General features: G+C 37.9%; 1 protein-coding gene across 1 annotated transcript in view; it reads left to right on the top strand.

Moving 5' to 3' along the window:
- The window catches only part of LOC149314570 (uncharacterized), a 69,377-nt gene that overhangs the window by 38,187 nt on the left and 4,694 nt on the right, over positions 1-26,496 (top strand). The window contains exons 19-26 of the mRNA XM_089521407.1: positions 153-321; positions 2,174-2,278; positions 3,449-14,314; positions 14,848-14,999; positions 17,216-17,375; positions 19,771-19,923; positions 23,264-23,428; positions 25,723-25,820. Coding sequence (XP_089377533.1) covers positions 153-321; positions 2,174-2,278; positions 3,449-14,314; positions 14,848-14,999; positions 17,216-17,375; positions 19,771-19,923; positions 23,264-23,428; positions 25,723-25,820 — 11,868 coding nt within the window. The remainder of the gene's footprint in view (positions 1-152; positions 322-2,173; positions 2,279-3,448; positions 14,315-14,847; positions 15,000-17,215; positions 17,376-19,770; positions 19,924-23,263; positions 23,429-25,722; positions 25,821-26,496) is intronic.

Genomic DNA, 26,496 nt, shown 5'->3' with positions numbered 1-26,496 from the left:
CAAATGGAGGAGGGGGAGATTGGGCTGCATGCACCAGCAAGCATTTAAACCTCTGCTATTGTGAGAGTTCATTCAATGTCAGAGACATTGAGTATACAAAAACTATTTACCTTAACATTTTTGATTAATTCAAAACTTAACTATTTTGGCAGACTAAATGAAAGAAATGGTTTGCTTGAAACTTTGCTTGGGGAAAAGGATCAAAAGATTTCAAGTACAACAGAAAAGCTAGAACAGATAGAATATATGAGAAGCTCACTTCAAGAGAGAGACCTTCTAAATAAAGAACTGGGTGAAAAGCTTTTGCAGACTGAACAGAAGGTGAGTTGTACTGCTTTAGTGACTCAGAATAAACCTCTGGTATGTGTTTAGCAATTCTTCACTCATTCCTGCTTGAATCACCTGTAATGGCTGGTACCCTGTTGGTATGTTATATCAGCAGAACAGTCTGCAATATTGTGTAGTAGCAGAATGAAATGATTGAGAAAGGTGTCTTGGATCCTGTCCCAGAAGAAAGGCCAGGTATACATTCAATAACTAAACAAATTGTTGCTAGAGAAGGCTGTCCTACCAGCTCTTGAGCAGCAGCACATGAGCTTGGCAGAGCAGTTTTCTCTCATAACAGTGATGATTTCCCTGTTGTATCACCCAGCATAGGCAGAATTGTGCCCAGTATCATTGCTATATTACTGAAATGGGGTGGGATAGATTGCTGAATTAGTGTCAGTGGCTTGTCACTGCTCTATAAATGCAGTTCATTTGGAATTGAACCAAGAGGTTCATTTACTTGTTCCTATAATGTTTTAGCCCTCTGGGGAAACATTGGTGAAATGGAAATGAGAGTGCAGTTGTTTTATATAGATCAGAAATCCCACTGAATTCAGTTGGTTTTATTACCTAGTAATAGTGTAGGATTGTGGTCCTGCAACACAATTGTATACCCATCTAATTCCAATGATTTTGGTGTGCTTAAACCCAGGTAAATGAATATAGCATTTCAGGTTGATTTCCTACACTGATAGTCGCATTCAAGAGGAATTTATTTTAACCATGTGTTTGAATCCCCGCTCAGCCATGGAAACCCAGTGGGTGACCTTAGACAAGTCACACTTGCTAAGTTGCTGAGGGAGGCAAAGGCAAACCCCCTCTGAACAAATTTTGCCAAGAAAACCCTGTGATAGTCTTGCCTTAGAGTTGCCATAAATCAGAAACAACTTGAAGGTACTCAGCGATAACAACAGCAGACAATAGGCAGATGATGTTTGCACAGTTTGTCAACTTTGATAAAAAATTATTAATAACGATTAATTTATTTTGGTTAATAAAATAGATTTGTTGTTTATAATCTGGCTCACACCTTAAATAAAAGAGTTGCAGAACTATTCTGGGCAATCTGAAAAAGACTTACATGTGAAAGTACTGCTGTATTCTTACATTTTGCCCTTACCTGATATGCTTGCTTATAAAGAAGAAGGCAAATTATTCCTGCCTCCTTCTTTGCTGGAATAGATCTAGTTCATCTGCACGATTATTTTATAAATATACTCTTCAGATTCATATTATCTAATTGACAAATCATGGTTTAGCAATCAGAATTTTGCTAGAGATTGTACGGTACATTATGTTCTCCCTCTCTTCCTGGTTAGCAATAACTAGACATTTGAAGTAGCATAACTACAGTTACAGTTAACCATAGTTTGCTGTGAGATCAGAGACTGAAACTAGTCTCTAGTCTTGGTTTCAGTTTCTGATCTCAGAGCATACTGTAGCCAGCAATAACTATGGCTCTGCCTATTCAGGTTTCACAGTAATCAATTGCTGATTAGGAAATGGGGATCTTAATTCATGGTGGTGGAACTAGGAGGAAATGGTTGAATCTTACAGTCATGTGGGATGCACTTAATTGCACAGAGTCCCATCCAAACTGAGCTGAACAGGTGAATAGAACATCATCACCACTAATTCAAGTTAACTGTATATGGTTGGGTCTTTTTAGTAGAAGTTATTGCGCATTAAAAATTGCATCCATCTGAGATTAAATATATGTTTAATTATGAAGGGAATTTATAAGGGATTATCAAGTCTTACAGATAACATCATAGTTTATAATCATCCATTTTGTCCATTAATACTAATTGTATAAAACATTAAAAAAAATTTTTTTTCAACCTAGCTGGATGATGCCTTGAAGAAGTGCAGTGCTTATGGCCTGGAATGTACAGAACAAAAAGCCACAATCAGTGATCTAACAGAAAAAGTGGCTGTCTTTAAAGAAAAGGTAAAAAACAAGTGGAAAATGTATGTGTGAGTTCAGTGTAATTGCTGTTCTTGTTATATATGTCATTGGTCACTGAACTGTGCCACGAGGTTGCAGTGGGGGAGGGAACCTTTTTATTGGACTTCTGAATGGGGCAATCTGCCTGGCCTAGTTGGCCAGGTGAGGTCACATGACAGGGGTGATCTGGAAGGATATTTAAGCCTGTCACACACCCACTCCCACTCTCTCTTGCCAGTTGTGACGATCCACCCCCCAAAGTGCGCAGTATGAGGTTTGCTGGCCACCATGGGGTGGGGTTGGAATTTTGTCCCCATTACCTGTTCCTGTTGGGACTGGGACAATGGGCTTGTGGTGTTGTGAATAAATAGTTTCACTTGGTAGCTAATATGGGGAGGAGATGTTAGATCGATGTACACTTTGGCACCCCATTTTGGTGGAGAATTGGTTTCTGGAACTGCTTCCATGGGACACGAGATCGGGTGGTGACAGAAGGAGACTGCCCTTGGGGCTGGGGTTGACTCTCTTACAAAGTCACAGGCTTTGGGAAGGACCACTCCAGGTTTGGCCTTCCAAATATGACTGTCCAAAATAGTTACTGATTTCTTTAGCTTTCTCTCATGGTCTGGTGTTTCGCCCAAGGGGAGGTGTCTGAAGCTTGGATCCACACCAGGTTGCCCCCCCCCCCAGCGCATTTTGTCAGTTTGTTTAGTCCCAGGCCTTGAAATACTTAAATAGGTTATAAGTCAATATAATGGCCCTTGTTTAATCCATCTATACCTGTGCGTGGTTTCATTATTTCATGGTTGGTCAACAGTATATAAACCATCAAATGACTGTAAAATATAATACGCTTAGGGGAATATTGTGAAAGCACAGTTCTTCTTTGTGGTCTCTGTGACTCACACAAATAGGTTGTTCTGCATCCACACAGTGCAAAATTTGGAATCTTGTAGAAGTGTTTTTGGATAGCCCTGTCCACTTCCAAGAACATTATTATTTAAGAAGCAGTATATGACATGCAGAGGGGGAAGTCAGTCATCTAAGAGTAGGAGGAAAAGTCCTTTTTTCACCATGTGCTGTGGGTAGCCTAAGTATTTTTTTTTTGTGTCCCAGCCATAGGCCAGATTATTCAGTGAATGCTTAAACTGTGCCATTTATTTTTGTTTCCAGATTATGAAGCAGGATTCTGCAGTAGAACTAATGCGACTAGACCTTGAACAGACAAATGAAGAACTTGACAGATTAAACACAACTCACTTAGAAGAGAGATCTCAACTTATTCAGGACCTCCAGAGACGGGAAAGAGAAATTGACAACCTCAAAGAAGTTCTAGCTGAAAAAGACAAAGAAATTTCTGCTCTTTCTTCCAGTATGACTGAGTATTCTGAACAGATTAACATTCTGAAATGTCAGATCAAGTGCAAAGATGATGAAATAAGAGATATGGAAGAAGCTCTGTCCAGGGCTGAAAGAGAAGCACAGTTGCTGAAAGATGTACAAACTGCTGATGTGAAGGATGCAAGCACAAAGATTTCAGGACTTTCTGATCAGCTAAGTACAATGGAATCAGAGTTGGCAAAGGTGAAAGTTGAAAATGAAGCCAAAACCAAAGAAAATGAAGAATTGGTTAGGCAAATCAAAGAGTCCAGCAAAACAATAAAAGAACTTAATTTGGAAATCAAGGCCCATGATATTACTTATACCAACAAGCTCACGGAGTGCGAGTCACAAATTAATTTGCTTAAAGAACAAATAAGTAAATTAACCGAGAAGTTGCATGAAACAGAGAGAAAATATAAGGAGGAAATGGAGCATCTCAAATCCCAGCTTGATGAACATATCTCTGCCAAGGAAAAATTGAATACCTTGCTTAAAGAGAGAGAGAGCAAAGAACAAAGTTTTGAGAATGAACTGAAATCAGTGAAAGATTTGTACAATCAACTAACTTCAGAAAAGGCTAAAAAAGATGAAGAGTTATCTAACTTATCCAGGCAGCTTGCTGAACATACCGAGCATCTAGAAATTGCCAAAAAGTCTTTACAGGAAAAAAAAGAGATAATAATTTCATTAAAGGATAAGCTTAAAACTGTAGAGCAGCAGAGTGAGAAGGAAAAATTCAAGTTAGTTGAGGAGCTGGGTAATAAGGAAGAGAAGTTAACAGAAGTTAATAGTAAGCTGCATGAGAAATGTGAAATAATTAGTAGGATGGAAACAGAAAGACAGACTAGCATTCTGACTAACAGCCAGTTGCAGGCAGCTCTTGAGCAAAAGGAAAAAGATTTTGTGGGTCAGCTTAAAGCTATTGAAGATCTCAGCAGTGAGGTGCATATCATGGAGAGGGAGAAGCAGCAGTTAATCAGTGAGAATGAGAGTTTATCTAAATTACTGGATGTGAAAGAATGCGAACTGTTGAAGCGTGCTCAGTCTATGGCTGAAATGGAGAGTAAGATGTCTGCCACTGCCACTGAGCACCAAAAAATACTTTCAGAAATAGATCATGATAAAGAGACACTAAGAAACAAGGTTGAAGAACTTTCAAGCCTTGTGAAACAAAAAGAAAATTCAGTCACAGACCAGTTACTGGAGAAACAAAAGGAGTGTGATGTGTTAGCTGATCAGCTTTCTAAAAGCAGAGAGCTGATGGAGCTGTTACGTGAAGAAATGCAATCTTTTAGCATTCAGCTGCAAGATGCTAGAAACAGAGTGCTGGAAAAAGAAGGACTGCTGAGCCAGAAAGAGTCAGAGAATAATGCAATGGCTCAACAGCTTAGTCAGGAGGAAAAAAAAGTATCATCACTACAGAAACAGGTTCAGAACATAGAAATGGAGCTTGGGGTAAAAAGCAAATCTCTAGATGAAAAAAACAAGGATAATGATACTTTACTTAAACAATTAAAAGAAAAACAACTTGGTATGGTAGAATTAGAGAGAGAGGTAGAAAGACTTCGAGGTGAAGGCACCAAGTTGTATCATCAGCTTGAAGAAAAAGACTTTGTTGTGTTATCTCAAAGACTAGAGCTTGAGGAAATTCAGAGGCAGCTTGCCAAGAAAATGGAAGAGTGTACAGCATTAAGTGATCAGATAGTGCTATTAGTCAAAGAAGTAGATGTTTTGAAGTGTGAAAAGGACAATGCTTTGGCTATTTGCAGTGCAAAATCAAGTGAGTGTGATGTTTTCCAGCATCAGTTAACACAACATCAGAGTGAAATTGTGTCTACAAAACATGAAGCTCACATGTTGAAATTAGAAAATGAAAAGCTGAAAGTGGATATTGAAACAATAAATGCTACATTGGTGAAAAAGTGTGAGGGTGTAGTTCCCCTGAATGCACAGTTGTCTCAGCAAAGTCACAGTGCTTTAGCTTTTACAGACCAAATTGATACCTTAATCAGTGAAATAAAAACTTTAAAAGGCAATTTTCATGCTAACGAGACCCTCCTTTCCCAAAAGGAATCTATGATTCAGCAAATGAAAGAAAATAAAGATGTACGCAAAAAGAAGCATTTGCAAATGGTTTCAGATTTGCAAAGCCAAGTACAGACTTTAGATTGTGAGGTTGATACACTTAGGCAAGAAGTGCAAGAAAAAGAAAATGAATTGAAAAAGCAAACTCAAGAGCTAAAATTGCTTAAAAATAAATGCGAGGAATCTGATTTGCTTAGAGTTCAACTGTCTGAGAATATGGAAATAATTTCTGACCTTCAGAGTCAGATTGAAAATATGACCAAAAAGTCTGAAGAGTTAAGTAAGTCAATTACACAGAAAGATAACATTTTAAAAGAAAAGGAGAAGGAATGTGTTAATTTGCAAGCCTGTATTTCTGAGTCTTCCTCTGTGCAGCAGAAACATGTACAGTCATTGATCACAGAAGCAGAACAGTTAAGAGCAGTCGTTTTTGAGAAGGAAACGGTGGTGAATGATAGTTTATTGCTTAATAATAAATTGAAGGTTGAACTTCAAGACAAAGAAACTGAATGTGAGATGTCGAGGAAGCAAGTTAGAGTATTGGAAGAATCAAATTTGAATCTAAAAAAAGAACTAAGTGATCAGACACATGTCATAAACAATATTAAACAGGCCCTATCAGAAAAAGAAGTTTATCTTTTGGATAATGCCTGTCTTGTGGAAAAATTAAGAGAAGAACTAAAAGCAAATGAAGAAAGATTGCAGCTAATTTCTCAGCTTTATGGTCAGATAAATGAAATGACCCAAGAAATCCAAAAGTCAAAAGAACTAGCACAGGAAAAAGAGAGTGCTTTCTTGTCACTTCAGGATAAATTTGCTGCTCAGTATGAACAAAGAAATGAACTCAGTGCTACTTTGAGTAAAAAGGAGGAATTAATTTCTGAATTGCTTCATTCGTTAGATCAGAAAGATTTGAGTGTGCAACAAGCAGAAAGCAATGTTCAGAGTCTTACTAACGAGATCGAGAAACTTAGAGAAGAGCTAGGAAAGAACTCTGTTACACTTAAAAAACATTTGCAAGAAAAGGATGAAAATATTGCCATTAGTCAAAAGAAACTTGACTCTTTGTCAGCTGAACTGGAATATGTCAAATCAGAGTACCAGAAAACATTGGAACAAGTTGAACTGTGGCAGCAGAATGTTCAACTCAGAGAGAGGGAGCTACAGGTTTTGCAGGAAAAATGCACCCAGCAGGCTACGCATATTGAATACTTAAATTCTGAGCTCAGTGTGGTAAATTCTAAATCTCAAGAATGCCATGACTATATACTTTTAACAGATAAGCTTGAAAAACAGGTAGAGTCTTTAAGGAAGGAGAACACTATTTTACAGGAGAACTTTGATAAGTTAAGCGTGGAAAACAAACAACTGGTAAACATCCAGAACCAATTACAGCAGAAAGCAAAAGAACTAGAAGAACTTTGTGAAAAATTCAAAAGCAGTGAGAATGAATCACGAATGCATCTACATGCCATCACTTTGCAGTTGGAGAATGAGCGAGAGCAGTTGCAAATGAAGGTTAGTGTAAAGGGTGAAGAAGTTGATGAATTAAAGCTTAAGGTTCAAAAGCTAGAACAAAATCTCCTTGAGTCAGAAAACAAATGGGTTACAGAACTTGGTAGGGCAACACAACAAGATGAAATTAATCTTATGCAACTGAGCAATTCAGAAAGGGAACTGAAATCCAAAGATGCTCAGATTCAGTCTTTGCAACAAGAACAGGACATGGTTAAAAAAGAACTTACCAGGTACTTGTGTGCATTATCACATAGTAGGTATTTCATCAAAGAAAGTGATAGTGAAGCTGGTCAGCAAGTAACTGAAAGTAAGACTATATTGGAAAAATTATCTACCCTGATAGATGATATTCTTAACAAAGAAGCTGAAACAATGGCACTACAGCAAGCCCTTCTAGACAGAGAGAGAGAGATACAGCACTTGAATAATCAGCTAGAAAGTATGCAGTCCCTGAGGGAGGAGAACAAGCAGATACAGAATCACTTGGAGATGGTTAGAGATACTGACCAATCAAAGCTGGAATGTTTATCAAATGAACTGAGTAATGCTAAGGAGGCATTATATAAGCAACAGTCTCTTTGTGAAGAAAGGAACATTGCATTAACAGAGATGAAGAAAAGGGTTAGTGTTCTCCAAGAAAAGTGTGATAAATTAGAAAAAGAATGTGAAAACAATCGCACAATATTAAATGCACAATGTCAAAAAGAAGAAAAACTTTCAGAAGAACTACAGTACAAAAGCCAGATGGTAGAAAATTTAATTTCTCAAACTAACCAACAGAAGGATTTAATTTCTACTCTAAGCCAGCAACTGAAAGAAAAGGATTGTGCAGTTACTCAAGTCATGGAATCTTTATCTAATGAGATGGTAAAATTTTCTGAAGAAAAAAATGTGCTTACTGTCAAACTACAGCAACTAGAAGCTATTCAAACCAGCATGACAGAAGAGGCAAACTTATTATCACAACAAGTAGAACAATATGAAAAAGAACGTGATCTTGGTCAAATTATATTAACTGACAAGGAAGGTACAATTAAAGACTTACTGGATGAGAAGGCACAAATAAATGTTACTTTGGAAAAATTAAGTCAGGAAAAAGATAATCTGAAAAAGAAGCTTCAGGCAGCTTTGATAATAAGAAAGGATTTAATGCAGAAAATAGAGATTCTTGAAAAAACTAATCAGGAATCTACAGAAAGAGAGTGTAAGAAAACACAAGGCTTACTGGAGCAGATTCATGAATTAACAAAGCAGGTTAAAAGTGCTGAAGCTCTCAACAGAAATATTGAATCCCAGCTTGTAGAGCTGAAGGAGCAATTGTTAGAAAAAGATGCCAAAATATGTGACATAAGTGAAATGTTATCCACAAAGACAGTATACATGGAGGAATTACAGAAGAATGTTACAGAATTAAAAGTTGCCCTTGCTGAGCAAAATATCATATTTGATAAGAATTTAATATGTCTGCAGGAGAAAGATTGTCTTCTTCAGCAAAAACAGTCTGAGCTCACTGAAAGAGAAAGAGGTTATAGAGAGGAATGTTCTCAGCTTTTCTTAACCATAGAAAATCTCAAAGCTGATATAGCAAAGAAGGAAGAAGCATTTAAGCAAATGAATGGGTCAGAAGATACATTAAATGCTGGAGGCTCTTGCAATAACAGTACACATCTCCTTAGTGAAATAAATCACTTGCAGAAAGAAAAGGAAACCTTGCAAAAGAAAGTTCAGGCACTGCTTGTGGCCCGTAAAGAAAGTACTAAAAATATTCAAAAACTAAAGGAGGAACGTGATGCACTATTAGCAAATGTTGATGAAATAACAAAAGACTTTGAAATCATACAAACAGAATATAAAGCACTCCAGGTAGTTTATCAGAAAAAGTGTGAGGAATTTGATTCAAATCTGTTGCTTTTATGCTCTCTTCAGAAAACATTAGAGTCTTCTGAAGCTCTGCATCACAGTGAAAATATTCCAAAGAATGCCATGGAGCCAGAGAAGCTAAATGAAAAGGGTCATGCTATGAAAGAAGAATCGGAGAATATGATAAGTAAAATGGTGGTCAGAGAGGAGGATGAGATGGTGAAATGTCATAATAACTGCATGAAACTAATGAAGGAAAAAGAAAAGTTTCAAGAAGAATTAAAAGAGAAGTCATTTGAACTTAATAGAAAGGAACAAGAGGCAGAAAAACTGAAAATCTCTGTTGAACAACTGGAACAGCAATATAAGAAAGACAAAGACAATATGCTGCTTGAGAGAAGTCAGCTTCAGCAACAATTGGAAATATATAAAAATGAACTGATAGATGTTAAGGCTATGATTAACAGTGTAAATAATGAAAAAAATATTAAGAAAACAGAAGAAGATCATCTGTTCACTCTGAAAGAAATTGAAAACATGAAGCATGATATTCAACAAGCCAACGCACAGATGTTAGAAAAAGATGACGAGATTAGGAATTTAAATAATTCCCTTAAGGATCTCAAAGGCAAGCTTGATCATGGAAAGGAAATAATGAAAGAAGTTTCACAGTTGCAACAAAGTTTAGAGGATAGTCGAGAAGAAGCAGCACATTTCAAAATAGCCTTTGGAAAAATGAGGCAAGAGAAAGACGAGTTCATAAACAGTCTTCAAATGTCAAATGCAGATTTACTCAATATAAAAGAGGAGCTAAGACATGCCAGTGAGGAAAACAAGGAACTACTGAAAGAGCTAAACATGCTACGTGAGAAGGTTTTACCAGTATCTAATTCAGGCAAAAAGTTGGCAGTATATGTAAAAGACAGTGAAGAGAATTCTGGTTTGTGGCTGTGTTCAGATAATGTATTACAGAACAGTGTTCGAGACACAGAGGGTGTCACTCCATTGTTAGATGTCTCTCCTATAGAAAAAGAATCACTAGATGCCACTTGTACTGGAAGAATGACTTTAAGAGAAAGGACAGATCAAGCACCAGCAACAATGACTCTTGCACAGATGGGAAAGAAAGAAGACAGAGGACAGAAAGATGATGCGGAAGAAAAGAGTAAGGAGCGACTTCAAAGGAAGCTCCAAGCGGCTTTAATATCACGTAAAGAAGCTCTGAAAGAAAACAAAATTCTAAAAGAGAAAATGGAATCACTAATACAGGAAAACAAAGAACTGATTGGAAAGACCCAAGACCTTGGACTTCTGGTATCTCAGCTAAACAGAGAACAACAACAACAGACTCCTACATTGTATAAAGAGGAGACACTCATGACAGAAAATGCTAGGTTGTTAATTGAAAATGAAAACTTAACTGCTGCATGTGAAAGTCTAAAATCTACTATGGAAACAATAGTTCAAGAGAAGGAAGCATTTTCTTTTCAGCTGAATTCCTTAAAAGATTCTCAGACAGTTGAATTAACAAGTTGGAAAGCTAAACACAGTGAATTAAAGCAGGAGTATGAGTCACTGCTTCAGGCTTATGAAAATATTAGTAGTAAAATAGCAGAAATGAGGCACATTATTGATGTCACTAGAAAAGAAAAGCAGAATGTGCTCCACAGGGTGAAAGAGAGAGAAGTTGAGAAAGAGGAAGTTGAGAAGCTGCTTCAAAAAGCAACTGATGAAAACATACATGTGAAAGAACAGCTAAAGCAGTTAGCAGAATCTAAACAGAAGGAAATCAAGGAGTTGCAGATTGAAGCAGAAAAGCAGGCTTCTGAGCACAATTTGTGCTTGGAGGAATATCAGAAAAATATTGACCAATCTGTGCTTCAGATCAAACAACTAACAGAGGAAAATAAGCAATTAAGAGACCTTTCTGAGACCTTAACACAGAGCCTAGAGAAAAATCAAAAGGAAAGTGAGGTCCTTTCTAAAGATTTCACTGTAACAAAATCTGCTTTGAGGGACCTCCAAGCACAGTTGGAATTGGCCAAGCTTGATGCAGAATCTAAGATCAATGATTCTCTTAATGAGAGGGAGTCATTATTAAATCACATTAATTTGTTAAATGAAGGGATCTCAGAAAAGGAGAAAGCTGTACTGACCTTAAAGCAAGAGAATAAAAATATGTCAGAAAAGTTAAGAGATGCTGAAGAATCTCTGTGTCAGAAAGAGAAGTCATTATCAAAGTTAGAAAATGATTGTAAAAGTTTTAATGAGGAAATAATAAGCTTGGGTGAAAGAATTAAGATATTAGAAGATGACAAATGTCTTTTACAGGAAGAATTAGAAAATGTTCAAGAAACGTCTTATAAAGTGAAAAATGAGAGAGAATTTTTGGAGACAGAATTGCTTAATCACATTAAAAAATTGGATCAAACAACAGACAAATTGAAAGCCAAGCAAATTCAAATCAGCTTGCTCACACAGCAGTTGGATGATTTAAAAAATGAGAAATGCAGTACAATTAGAGAGAAAGAAGAACAACAACTACATCTTGTCAGAGTATTTGAAGAAAAAGTGAAATCTGCTCAAAGGGACAATAATGGAACAAAAAACAAAACAAAAGAATTGCAAGAGCTTCTAAAGGAAAAACAACAAGAGATCAACCAATTGCAAAAGGATTCTATTAACTACCAGGAGATGATTTTGGATTTAGAAAAATCTGTGAAATTGTCACAATCAAAGAGTGAAAAATTTGAGAAAAGTTTAAACAATGCAGAAGAAAAACTTACTAAATCAAATGAAGAAATACAGAAACTAACTGAAAAGCTGTCTTTGCAAAAAGGTTTGTTGGATCAGTCTAAAGCTGAAATAGAGGAATTAACAAGTGAGAACCTAAATAGTAAGATAGAACTTAAAGAGAAAGAAAACCAAGTATTAAATCAGAAAAAAGAATATGAAATCCAACTGGAATCTGACCTTCAGCACCTTAAAGTAACTTGGCAAAAAGAATGGCTCAGCTCAGAAGAAAAATACAATGCCCTACAAAGAGAGAAAGAAAGAATCCTTGGTGAACACCGTCAGTTACAAGTAGAAATTGGAATAAGGGATACTCAGAATAAGAGCCTTCAAAGTGAACTGAATGATGCCTTAGCCAGATTGGGTGCTTTTGCCAAGTGTATGTCATCCCTTCAAAATGACAGAGACAGAGTCATTGGTGAAATGAAAATCTGGGAAAAGCAGTTCAAAGAGGTGATTGAAAATAAGCAGCAACAGATTGAAGCCCGTAATCTAACAATAGCATCTTTACAAGAAGAAATAAAGGTGCACATGTCTCGAATTCAAGAACTAGAACTCAAAAGTTCTGTCCTAGAAGAACCTAAGAACCCAAAGCAAACATCTGTTGACTCACACCGTTTCAATGAGCTTTCCAGAATAAAGGCAGAAAATGTCATTCTGCAGAACAGGCAGCATGAACTGGCTACTGCTCTGAAGTTAAAAGAAGATTTTGTGCAGACACTGATCAATGAGAAAAAGTCTCTTGACCTTCTGATAAAAAATAAACCTACAGAAAATGAGATGGAAGCACTGACAAATAATTTGACAAGAAAAGATCAGGAAGTGCAGCAGCTTCTTTTGGAAAAAAGCGAGATACAAGCTGAATTGGAAAAACAAGTTGCCATTTCTGATCATGTGAAAGCCATGCTGAATAAGAAAGATACAGAGATTTCACTTCTGATTTCCTCAAAAGATACAGAAATTTCAGGCTATCTTGCTCAGATACAAGCTCAGCATAGACAGCAGGTTTCAGATTATGAGCAGCAGATAAAGTCTCTGCAGGTGGCTAAAGGGCAATCTGATGAAACTTGCCAAAAGATTAAAAATGAGTTGAAAAATCTTCAAAGAAAAGCTGAAAAAGCAGTTCAAGATAAGGCTGAGACTGCCAGTGCAATGGAGGCCTTTAAAAAGGCAATGTCCTCTCTTCAGAATGACAGGGATTCCCTGATTTTGAAACATAAAAATCTAGAATGTGAGCACAGACTTGCTTTATATGAGAAAGAGAGACTTGTAGCAGACAGTAATAATGAAAGCAGAATATTAAAGCAAGAACTAAGGAAGCTACGGAATGAAATAGATGATCTTCATTCTGAAAATGCAATGCTCACTGCACAGCTTATAAAGTACAGGGAAGATCTGAATCAAGTTCTGTCACTAAAAGACAATCAGTTGAAAGAATTACTTACACAGAAATTGGAAAGCATTAAGATCCTTGAACAGGAAAAACTAGAACTTCAGAAAAAACTGAAAGAGATGCAGCTGACTGTGAAATTACAGGATGAGAACATAGAATCTTTGAAACTGGAAAATATAAAATTAGCATCCAAAGCTCACGACTTGGAGATTGTGATTGCTTCCATAAACAAAGAGAGGTTAGCTTCTGAATCCAGACAGAAGTACCCACACCAGGAGGGAGAAAGATTTGATCAGAACAAAGGATTTTTGGTCAACCACCAGCTTGAAGAAAAGCTGGAAAGAAGGTTACAAGAGCTCCAGAAAATGGCTGGCAAAAGTACAAAAGGTACAGAGCTGGATCCTAAGTTACCGGAGAACGACACTGTTGAATCACCACAAAAGAGACTGTTGGAAATTCAGTTTCAGAATAAAGAACTACAGTCCCAAATTGAGTCTTTTGGAAAATCTATGACGGCTCTCCAGGATGATAGGGAGAGGTTAATAGAGGACTTCAAGGTACTTCAGAGCAAATATATTTCTGAGCTTGGATTGGAAAAAAGAAGAGCCAACAAACTTGAAACTGAGCTCAGTGATGTCAAATCAAATTTATTCAGTGTGCTCAAAGAAAATGCTCTTTGGAACCAGGCGTCACCAGAAGCTAAAAGCAAAATCACTCTTGACCAGCTTACTGATGAACTTGAAAACCTGTGTAAGCTATTAAACACTCGAGATCTTGAAATTAGCAGACTCTCCTCTGAATGTGAGAATTATGCTCAGCAGATGGATGCCTTTTCTAAGGCTATGGCCAGTCTTCAAGACGACAGAGAAAGACTTCTGCAGGAACTCCGCAAGCTGAGATTAGCTCATGAATTTAAACAGGGCACAAGTTCAGCTTCTGACAACACAAGTGAGATTAGTTCTCTTAAGCATAATTTGGAGACTCTTCAGGTGGATAGGGACAGACTGGTAAGTTCTGTTAGGTGAGATATCTTAATAGTTACTGATGCAAATATACAAAAGCAACAGCTACAGTCCTGTGTATACTTACTGGGGAGTATGTCCTTTTATTTTAAATTTATTTTTATTTTAAGTATGGAGATTACATCTTTGTATAGGATTACGTTATTCATGTATTTCCCTTCTTTTCAGATTGGATAGGTTTAAAGTTACTGGCTGAATAAGTAAAACCAGAATTATATCCATAAATATTATCAGAAGACATTAGGAAACTATGGCCCCAGACAGACAGGCCAAAATAAAACTGCTTCGGGTCACTTTGGAGGTATGCTCTTTAAATGACACATGCATCTTAAGAGGACAGAAGCTGTGCCAAAACTGCTTTGGCACAGTTTCTGGCCCCTTAGGCCTCATGCATAATTTAAACAGCATACCTCCAAAGTGACCCGAAGCAGCTTTATTTTGGCCTGTCTGTATGGGCCAGCAGTCATCATCTTTAAGCTAAATAAGCCTGGTTTTTATTAACACTTCCTTTTCCATAGGTAAAAGAAGGAGCTAATGTTGCAGCAGCTGAAATAGCAAAACTGAAAGCCAAAGTGGATGATCTTGAGAGAAACTTGAACCAGAAAAAAACTTTCCAAGAAGAATCTGAGAAAGAAAGAACCTCATACCAAAATGAACTAGCTGGCTTGCGGTAATGTGGATTATCAGCTTGAGCTGTAAAAAGCTTTATGAATGTTCCTTTTTATAAATGATAAGATCGCACTATACTTACTCATTATAACTAAAGAATATTTGTATGTGCTTGTGTGTGAAATTTGTCTACTAACTAATGTGGCACAAGTATGAGTATTGATGTCTGTGAAAAATGTTACATGCTAGAAATCCTAAAATGCAACGTTGGCGATCAGGAAGGATGGGAGCAGGCTATGAACAGAATTTATAGTAGTAATGGGAGACTTCAGCCATCCTGATATTTGTTGGAAGTCAACTTGGCCAAGAATGTAACATCCAACAAATTCCTTACAAGCCTTACAGACCATTTCATTGTACAAAATGTGGAGGAGGCAACAAAAAGATCCGCTGTTCTGGATTTAATCCTAACCAAGAGAGATGCACTGGTTGTCCGGTGAAGTAATAGGATCCTTGAATAGGAATGACCATGCCCTCTTGACATTTGTTATATAGAAGAAAGGGGAAGCCAGTCATAATCAAACATTCGATCTGGAATTTTAAGAAAGCTGATTTCACTGTGAGTAGGGAAATACTGAATGAGATCACCTGGTCAAAAATGTTAAAAGAAAAGGGAGTTCATGATGCATGGATATTTCTTAAAAGGTGAGATATTGAAGGTGCAGTTACAAACAATTCTAATAAAGAAGAAAAGTGAGAGATGTCTAAAGAAACTAGAGGGGATGTACAAAGAATTTTCAGATGAGGTTAGATGAAATTTTATTTGTATTCCACTTTCACCCCAAAATTGGGATTCAAAGCGGTTTATAGTCTAAAAACATAGTACAATTAAAACTTACAAAAGTGATGGTTAAAAAGGAGCTAAACTACAACAATATTAAAATGGATTCTCTTTTAGAGAGTCTCAGAAGATGCTGGTGTTTGGATCACATCCCCTTCATAGGCATTGGGGCCATTTAATAGGGGCTTCTCAGTGGCTGCCCTTATTTATTTGTTTGTTTGCTTAATTTACATCCCGTTTCTCCCAAAATGAGATCCATGGGCACTTAGAACCCCATTCCTAGGACAGCTAGCATGGCCCTCTCCTTGCTGTCCTTCCATCAGCAGTCAAAGACTTCTTCATTCCAGCAGGCTTTTGAGCACTGATTTTAAGAGTGTGTTTTACTGTTTTAATTGTGCTGCTTTTTAATATTTTAATTGCATGTTTTAAGTTTTAAATTTAAATTCTTATTGTTAATAGTTTAATTCTACTTTAATGTTGATCTTTTGTATTTTTATCTTTGTTACATGTGCTTTAATTTTTGTAAGTTGCCTTGAGTCTTGGCTTTGGGGAAAAGATAGGAGATCAGTAAAGATGGTAACAATGACCTGACTTACTTTGCAGGGTTGTTGTGAGAATAAAATTAGGAGAGAGCACTTATTTTGCTCAAAATTCCTTGAAGTTCAGTTAAAAATGTCATGAATGAGTAACTTAATGTTAACCATGCATAAGAAGGAAAAATTGAAGAGAGAGTGCATTGTGGTAATGCTGCCATTTTTAGTTTACGCTTTCAGTTGTGGCTGGCATGAATACTCATTTATATATTTGGGGAAGCAAAATTAACTTGTTATGTCTTGACACTGCTACTATCACCAATGACATATACATATACATCATATACTGTATTGCTAAATGAGAGGAGTGAACAGAAATGATAGGTCACCTGTCTCTTCCAAAGTCCTGTTAGCGCATGCTCCTCAAGGGAGTGTGAAATAAGTGGTGGCTTCACTGGTGGCCACTCTCCTCATTTTATCTCCTGTTGTTTCCATTGAAGGAGAAATACTTGCATTGCTCTGAGCCTGCCTAAGACAAGGGGTCTAATTCTAGGTTCTTAAGAGGGAAGAATAGAGGCCCAACACCATCTACTAAGCCCAGTCTTGGGGCCCATTGCTGTTGCAGCCATCACTAGTGACAGAATCTTTCTAAGGACATTCTGGGTACCTCTGTGGAAGACATGAACCTGCTGGTAAAGTCATTCTCTTCTGGAAATGCTTCTGCCCCACCTTGACAGCCCTCAAAAGCTTTTGTGAACAGCAGACACACTCCTATTTTGGATCATTGTACATTATTACATTGCCTAACTGCACAGAATTAGCAACATTTCCAATTTGGAAATTAAAAGGATGCATGCACTAGTCGTGAAATATTTTCATGGTGTCTTCATATTTTATGTCTAGAATGGAAAAAAACAATCTTCTGGCAGAATCTCAGGCACTCCAGAATCAATTCCAGTCAACTCTTGTAGAAAAGGAGCGTCAGATTGCAGAACTACAAAAGGTGCATCGTGAAGTAGTATCTCAGAGATCTATAGCTGCTAGTAGCAACTACCCATCCAAGGTAAAACAACCTGTAAAGTAACCTTGTTAAATAACCTTTTAAACTTGTCCAGAATGTACAACATCTTATGCTGACATTTTAATATAAGTCACAAAAATCCCAAAGCTGCTGTCCTAAAAATCCTTTAATGAGAAATAAGCAGAATTACTGTAAGTGATTCTTAAAGTAGGTATATTGTTCTTTTTTTTTTTTTTTTAAATCTGGAGATGCCTTCAGAAACTTCAGCTGGTTCAAAGAGCTGCAGCCAGGCTGTTAACTGGAACTGGCTACAGGGAGCATTCAACTCCCTTGCTGCAACAACTCAATTGGCTGTCAGTTCATTTCTGAGCACAATTCATAGTGCTGGTTTTGACCTATAAAGCCCTATACAGCTTGGGTCCAGGCTATTTGAAGGACCATATTTCCCTGTACGTGTCCACTGGAGTATTGAGATTGTTTGGAGAGGTCCTTCTTTCTGTTCCACCACTATCTCAGGTGTGTTTGGTGGGAATAAGAGAGGGCCTTCTCAGTGGCTGCTCCCAAGCTTTGGAACTCCTTCCCTAGGGAGGCCAGGATGGCTCCATCCCTGCTGTCCTTCCAGTAGCAGCAAAAGACATTCTTGTGCTGGCAGGCCTTTGCAAACTGATAAGGGCTAGGAATGTTGTCCTAATGAAATTTTAAGGTTTGTATTTTTAACATATTCTGTTTTAACTGTTTTAACTTTTAAAATGGTTTGTTTTTTAAATTTTATGTTTATAACATTTTAATGTTGTATTGTTTTTAAATTGTATTGTTTTAAATCTGCTGTTTGCTGCCTTGAATCCCAATTTTGGAAGAATGTTGGTATATAAGAAAATAAAACAGTAATAATAATAAACAATCTGCTGAACATACCTATAGAGGACTCTGAGTATCTACTCGAGTTTGTTTGCAGAGAACCCCCAATGGATACCAAAATCTATGGATGCTCAAGTCACACTATATACAGTGGCATAGCAAATTGTGGCCTTTATATAAATGGCAAAACATGATGTACTTTTTGAATCCGTGGATGCAGAATTTGTGGATATGGAAGACCAACTGTGCATTTTTCTCTTGCTTTGGGAGTTTATCCAGAATGGCTTCTACTGTTTTATCAGGCTCCATAGGGATCACAGAGCTAGGGTAGGGTTTTTTTTTGGGGGGGGGGGTTGCCCTTTAGAGTAAGCTCTGCCCTGTCATTTCCTTTACTTGGCCAAAGAGCAGATTTATTTTCTTAGTCATCCAAGGAAAATGGTCTCAAATAGTCTTTTTCTTTTTAAAATCTTACTGCTGCTTCTGATCCTCACATAGCCATTTCTTTTCTTCTCTCTTTTCTTGACTGTTTTTGTTTTCCTTCCTTGTTGGCTCTTCCAATGAAACACTTTGAAACTAAAGCTTCTGACACAACAGTGAAGTTTATTTATTTGGGTCAACTGTCCAAGATAGCAGTCCTCCCCATCACTGAAACTAATATGAGGTTGCAAAAATTTGGAGATCCTGCTAAGGTTTCATCTAGTAGAAACTAAACTAGAAACAGAAGAGCTTTTTGTGCATCTGTGATGAGGCCCCATTGTCACAGCATCATGAACACATCCAGGCATAACTGATTTTGGAGGCTAAGCAGAGTTAGGTTTGGTTGGAACTTAGATGAGAGATTACCAGGGAATACAAGAGGTCTCTATTTAAGACTAGGACAGAATCTTACTTGGCACCTTGGAGAACTGCTGTTGCTGTTCAGATTTGGCAGCACTGGGCTAGATGAAGCAGTGGTCTTACTCAGTAGAAGGCAGTTTCCTATGTTCCTTGCCCAGCAGAGGGAAAGTGCCCACTGCTCAGAACCAGAAAGAGTAGAGAGCTTTGCCCAAAGTCCAGAAACTGGTGTTCCTGCCACACAGCTTCCATTTGTGGCTAAAGCACTCCAGAGCCTCTGAGCTGTAACAGCTAGCAGGGAATGAAGCCCTTATATCATACACCATCAGGTGGCAGCAAAGGGCAGTAAGCTGAATCCTACAAACATCCTTAATTATTCCATTCAAGTGGTACTGCTTGTAAGACATCTAAAAGTTTACAGATGTATCAGATTACTGTGGTGTGGCCAATAATGCTGGTTTTGAAAATTATCCAAATTCATATCTATCCTTACTTTATGAATCTTATGTAGATGTTCTAAGACAGATCTGTATACTTGAGGCTACAGGGTTAAACTTGGAAGTGCTTAGAGGTTGCATGATATATATGTGGCAAGTAACAATATATATCAGGTAACATAGTGTGCACCTCAGGTTAATCTATTTTGCTATCTGAGATTAAATTACCATTTTAAATGAACATTGTAATATAAATATAGAAACCCTATGAAACTTTGCCACTTATACTTTTTAAATCTTTGTCCAAGGGCTTAGAGACTGTTACTCTTGTTGGGAGCACAGACATCCCTGATCAGGTAAATCAACTGCTGGCTGAGAAAAACCAACTTCAGAATGAACTCCAACGCTGCCTTCAGGAGATGCACCAGAGAGAACTGCGATTTCAGCAGATAAATTCAAAGGTAAAGAAGTAGGCAATGGCTGGATAAACATTTTGCTCAGTACGTATTAAGATTTGGCTTTTCCCCCAATGGTTGGAAAAAATATATATTTTTGTAACCCAAATCTTAGAATCCTCCTGCTGAATAGTCAACAACCACTTTCCCCCATGCTTTTCCCCCATACACCTAGCAAATGAATGCTTAAGTTCATGGAAAGTATATCAGTATATTGCTCCTTTCTTATTCTATGAACCAGTGAGAGAGAAGCGTTATTACTGTTTTATAATATTATTGCAGTTATTACTGTTATATAATAACACAAAACTGAATACACAAGCTTCTCTTTGGGCTTGGTTTTAATAACCCAAGTCCAGTATTAAATTTGCAGATAAGGTGAAATAGAGTATTTAACATGAGTCTAAGGGATACATGAAAAAAACAACGGGGAGAAGAATGCTCCTGTAAAGTTGGAGGACCATATTTAAGTCATTTCATTCAAAACTATTGTTTATATTAGAATGTGTAATTTGGAAATGTTTTTTAAAAGTCCTTATCCTTATGGTAAGGAATATCATATTGCCTCATCTGTTTAATGAGAGAAACAAATATGTAGTCTTTGGCTGTGGAAAAACCCTGAAAACATGAGCAGTACAATTATTAGAAATTGAAGAAGGGCTTTGAAAATATATTTATAATTACAAAACCACAAGAAGAGACATAGATTTATTACAGTCAACATGGCAAGAAATTTTCCAAAGTTGCCCAAATTAGTTGCAGTAGTTAATAAATAAATATTACTGTAAGTTAATGTGTGAAGCGGTTGGAGGATACTGACCGTTACAATATCTATGTTGTCAGGCCAGCTCTTGTATAATGGAAGTACAGTCATCCCTCCATATTTGCGGATTTGATTATTCATGGATTTCATTAATATGTTCTCTCTAGGACTATCTAGGTCCTCCAGTGCAACTCTGTGGTCAACTTTAACTAAAAGTTGCACTGAAAGACCATTTGTAGCTACTCCAGTGCCATTCTATGGTCAGTGTATGTTGGACATTGACCACAGAGTTGCACCGGAGGACCTAGAGATTTCTAGAGAGGTGTTCTCTCAGGTAAAAACAGTGTTTTTGTTATTTGTGGTTTTTCCATATTCACGGGGGTCTTGTTCCCCTAACCCTAGCCAATACTGAGGGACAACTGTAATTAATTCATTAATTACATCAGGATGGGCAAAGCATGGTCTGTGAGCATGATGCAACCTCCAGGGCCTTTTGTGGGCCCAAAATAATTTTGCCACAGCCCTCTGGAGATGTGGGGCCATTTTTGTTACATTTTTGGGCCCCTGGGCCATTTTAAACCCAAGAGAGGCTTTTTTAATAAACAAAAAAAATAGGAAGTGGCTTCAAGATCACATCCACTTATAAAAGAAAGAAAGGCTTCTCCTGGACCTAAAAGAGCCCAGGGTGTGTGTGTGTGTGTGGTCCTTCAAGGTCCCCTGGAAACTAAATTAACCCCTTGGCCTCCCACAGTTGCCTATGCCACCCTTTCCCCCAGACTGGGAGTTATGGTTAAAGGGGTACAAAAAGCTATAATGCTAAAACACAATTAAACAATTTTACACTGAAATCCAGTTGTTAGTCCCACCTAGACAATAGCTATTGAATCAGTTGAATTTTTTTCTGTCATTCAAGTGAACTTGTTATTAAGGCAGTTGAAAGCAGGTGCACCTGGTTTGGTTTTAATAGCAGTTTCCTTCGTAATAGCAAAAGTTAGGTTTTCTAAAGTGTTTTGCTGTGTAGATAGCAGCATCCTGCTAGCTTTGAAGAAGCATTTTTGAATTTTATAACAACACAAAAGGATTATATTATTATTATTATTATTATTATTATACTTTATTTATATAGCGCTGTAGATTTACACAGCGCTGTAAAGAGTACAGAAACAATAGAAAAGGATCATAAATATTACAGAAGAAGCTGACCTGCTCACATTTACTTGGTTTTCCTGGTGTAGCCAGTTAACAAAAGAATGCTCTGTTCCATGTGCAGATGGAGTTCCAGTAGGCCTTCCAGAGGAAAGTACACCACCTACATATTTGGGGAACACCTGTAGGTCAGTGGTAGAACACATACATAGCATGCCAGGGTCTAGAGTTCAGTCCTTGACTGTTGTTGTTATTCACTTTTAAGTTACCTCCATGACCTATGGTTACCATATATAGTTTCTTGGTAAGATTTATTCAAACAGTGGCTGCCACTCCCTTCCTCTAAGCCTGAGAAAGTGTGGCTTGTCTAGGATCACACGGTGGGTTTCCATGGCCAAGCAGGGATTCAAACTCTGTTTTCCCAGGGTCTTAGTCTAACATTCCTACCAGTCTTTGGCATCTCCAGTTAAGATGATTAGGTAGCACATACTAGGAAATACCTTGCCTGGAAATATTCAGGAAAGCCAACTGTGCAATCCTAAATGAGCAATGTGCTGGCAATATGGGATCAGAATTGGGCTCAAGTCTGTTGTAGCAGAACGCTCTTCAGCCAGCTGATCTGAGAGATTTTCTTACAGAGCAATTGTTTTTGGCACTAAGGTCTGCCAGCAAAAGAGCCAAAAAGGAAGTAGAGAACGAGCAGTCTGAGAGAGGAGCTGAGTTAACATAAATCAAACATTTCTTCCAGGGTCAGTAAAAACATTAAAGCAGGCAAGGCTGACAGTAGTGCTATGTAATTTCCAACAGCCCTGACCAGAACGAATCTTAGATTCATTCCAATTTTAGCTATCCTAATCTTGGATTAGCTGGTCCTTGACAATCTTGTAGTCCAAGTCAGTTAGCAGACAAAAGAAAAGTAGCTGGATCATCATAACGTTATAGAATTAAAACAACCCCAAGGCTCAATTTAATCCAACCTCTGCCACGCAGAAAATCCATGGCTGTAGAATGCCTTGCAGGTGGCCATCCAACCTCTGTTGGATATAATTCACTAAAGGGAAGTCTGCTACCTTATCAGGTAGCCTGTCCTACTGCTGACAGTTAATTCTTCCTAATGTTCAGTCAAAATTAAAAGGGGTCTTTTAGCTTCTTCTGTTCTCCCCACGTTTTTTGTGGGGGAGGTTGAAATCATATCAGGCCCCTGGGATGTGGCACAAGAGAGAGAAAATTTAAGTGGAAAATCTGTTTAAAAGACTTACCTTGTATGCAGCACTTTCCTGTTTTCCTACTGAATTTATATAATGTAGATGAAGCCTAGAACTTACGTACTGCTTAAATATTTTCCCCTTCTGGCATGTACATACACTGAACAAAAACCCCCAGAATAACTTTGAGAAAATTTGTTGCTCAATACTTTACTAGTCCATATCATTACAGGTAATGCAGTCAGTGGAAGAAAATGCTATTTTGTCAGCCCAACTAAAAGCTGTATCACAGACTTTGCGGGATAATCAACTCCGTTACACTGACCTGCAGAATCGTTACTTGCGGCTTGAAAGGGAATATCAAGTGCAAGTTGCTTCTGTGCAAGGTACTGCTCAGGTAAGAAAACACACAATTTACTTACAGTTTGTTCATTCTCATTATGAGAAGTCATCTTAGGTACTTTCTACACTAAAATATATATCTCTAAAAGTATTGTATTAACAACACAATCACACTGGAAATAAAATGATCATGAACATAACTATTAAGATGCTGCAATAAAGCACAATTCAATATAATACTATCTTCAGAGGAGACACAGTTTTCCAGGTAGTAACCAAGCAACTAAAAGATGATATAAACTAATCACAGTGCCCTCTGGATGTCAGTCAGTTAGCACCGGTTTGGCCAGCTTCTCTCTGTTTTTTATACTTTCAGATTTCCTACACTTTTGTATTTCCATACTTGTGGAGAACATTAGAAACTGATAAGAGGAGAACTTTTTGATGCAAATTCTTTTTACCTTTCAGTGTAATAATTAAAAGCCAAATAGAGCTTTGGTCTTCTTAGTTTTGGATACTCACAGTATTACATCCCATTCTACTGATGACGGGAATGTATGCCTTGGCTATGCTTTAATTTTAGTTCCAATGGGTTCCAGTCCAAGAATAGACACAAAATGCGTATAGACAGAAGGAATAGCAAGTGGTTCTCTTCTGGCCTTCATTACCACAGGGAGCCAGAAAGGACAGAGGACATAAGATAGGGGAAGATACTGTTTTATCACAATGTTGTAGTGCGGTATCCCAGTACAGAGTATGCCTTTTATTTGTTGTGTTATGTAATTGGCTTCCTCAGGTGACTCACACTACAAGGGGTTACCTTTCTGTTGAAATTCAGAGGTGATCCATTGTTGCACTAACAAGTACCTATTGCACGCACATGTTGCGTACAGTAGAGCCTTCCCTGATGTGTAAGACTAGAACATGCTGACAGGAACAGTGGCTCTGGAAAAATCACCAGGAAAACAAACACCCCGATCAAAAACTCCTCAATTCAGCCAACCACAAGACAGAGTTTGTGCAAATCTGAGGCTCTCCCACCAAGACTGTATGGACTTCCCAAGATCCACAAGGATACCATTTTACCCCGAACCATAGTGAGTGCCAGACGAGGGAAGACAAACAAACACCCAAAGGAAGGTATTTTTACCATACATCAAAGGAGTCACAGACAGAATAGGGAAACTGGTGAGGAAACACAACCTTCAAATGGTTTACAAACCAATGAAGAAAATCCAGCAAATGCTTCGCTCAGCCAAGGACAAGAGAGACCCTCTCACAGCCACAGGAGTTTATCACATACCATGCAGCTGCAGACAAGTCTATATAGGGACCACCAAATGCAGTGTGCAAACAAGAATCAAGGAACATGAGAGACACTGCAGACTGGGTCAGCCGGAAAAATCAGCAGTAGCAGAACAGGTTATAAACCATCCTGGACATAAAATGTTGTTTGAAAACACTGAAATTCTGGACCATGCCAACAACTACCATGTCAGGAAGCACAGGGAAGCCATTGAAATCCACAAACACTTGGACAATTTTAACAGGAAAGAGGAAACCTTGAAAGTAAACAAGATTTGGCTTCCAGTCCTGAAAAACAGCAAGCTGAAGACTCAACAAATGCAAATGAGAAATCTCCCAGGGTCAGGGGCTTCCCAGCAGACAATGAGCACTAATCAAGCAGACATTAATCCTCCTTTGCATATCCTCCCACCCTGAGGCCTGCCACTAGCAACAAAACAATATACATGCAAATCACTTCTCCTTTCCCACGGTGACACGTTTATATATACCCAGCTCTTTTCCAGGCAAGCATTCTCTGAAGATGCCAGCCAAAGATGCTGGCAAAACATCAGGAAGAAACTTTTAGAACATGGCCACATAGCCCACACACCCCCCCCCCCAAAGCTATGGATGCCAGACATGAAAGCCTTCGACTCCACAAATAGGTCTTTATTTCCCTGCATAAAAATAGTCAGCCTATCCTCTCTGGAAACACAGTTCCAGAGCCTAGAAGCAGCCACTGAGAAGGCCCTCTCATGTGTTCCCTCCAGATGTACCTGCAAGGGTGGTGGGATAGAGAGAAGGGCTTCTACAACAGATCTCAAAACATGAGCAATTTGGTCCTGCAAATAACTTGGATCTGAGCTGTATAGGGCTTTATAGGTCATACACAGCACTTTGAATTTTCCCCAGAAACAGACCACTAGCCACTCAACAAAGCCTACTTATGCTTTAGATAAAAACTATATACATTCTTTCACCAAGTTGTGATTCAAGACTGGATGTTTCTGACATTTTGAACAGTTTTTGCCTGAATAGCATTATCAATTTTGCTGTCTTTAGGGTGAACCTCAAACAGAAGTTCCTCCAGGAGCTCCCCAGGAAAGAGCTGCAGTTGTTGTTGAAATAGACAATATGGAACTCAACGAACTCAGGAAAAGGTCAGTAGTACTTTTGATTTGTCGTAAATGAGGGAGCTTTATGTGTCCTGGAGGCTAAATTCCAATGTAAAAGGGATTTGGGAAGCCTACTCCAGCAGCAGACTGGACAACAATCATGGGACAAGGCCAAAGCAAAGTGGGACATCTCATATGCAAGTCTTAGCATTGTGGACATTTTCCGACTAAGCATGCAAAGTGCAGCTTAAGTCTCTGCATGATGTCTTCTCAAGAATAAGTGCCAGTGTAAAACCTCCCAATCTGCAGAATTATTAATGATAAGAAAAGAAAACACTTTCGGCCAATGTAGATTCTCCACAGGCTGCATCTCCCCTGTGAGCCAGAGGTTGGTTCCCCATTTATGTTGTAAAGTATGCTTTGTGGACTGGGATATAACCTACAGTAACCTTATCATGATAACAGTCCTAGGCTTTAGGAAAAGATTCCTCTATATTTAAAATGTAACAAGTTTTATGATTGTTAAAGTGAGTAATTTTGATATAGTCCCCTAAGTATTTATTTTTATCTTGCCTTTTCCCCAAGTTGAGAGCCAAGGTGGCTCACAACACACACACACACACACACACACACACACACACACACACATTAAAACAACACTTTCAAAAAAACAATTAAAATAATCCATTTAAAACAGTAAAAAGTTTTTTTTAAAAAAAAT

The sequence above is a fragment of the Sceloporus occidentalis genome, unplaced genomic scaffold (assembly GCF_023333645.1).
Source record: "Sceloporus occidentalis isolate IW3139 unplaced genomic scaffold, rSceOcc1.0.p SCAF_4, whole genome shotgun sequence".
Taxonomy (NCBI): domain Eukaryota; kingdom Metazoa; phylum Chordata; class Lepidosauria; order Squamata; family Phrynosomatidae; genus Sceloporus; species Sceloporus occidentalis.
This window is presented reverse-complemented; position numbering and strand designations above follow the sequence as displayed.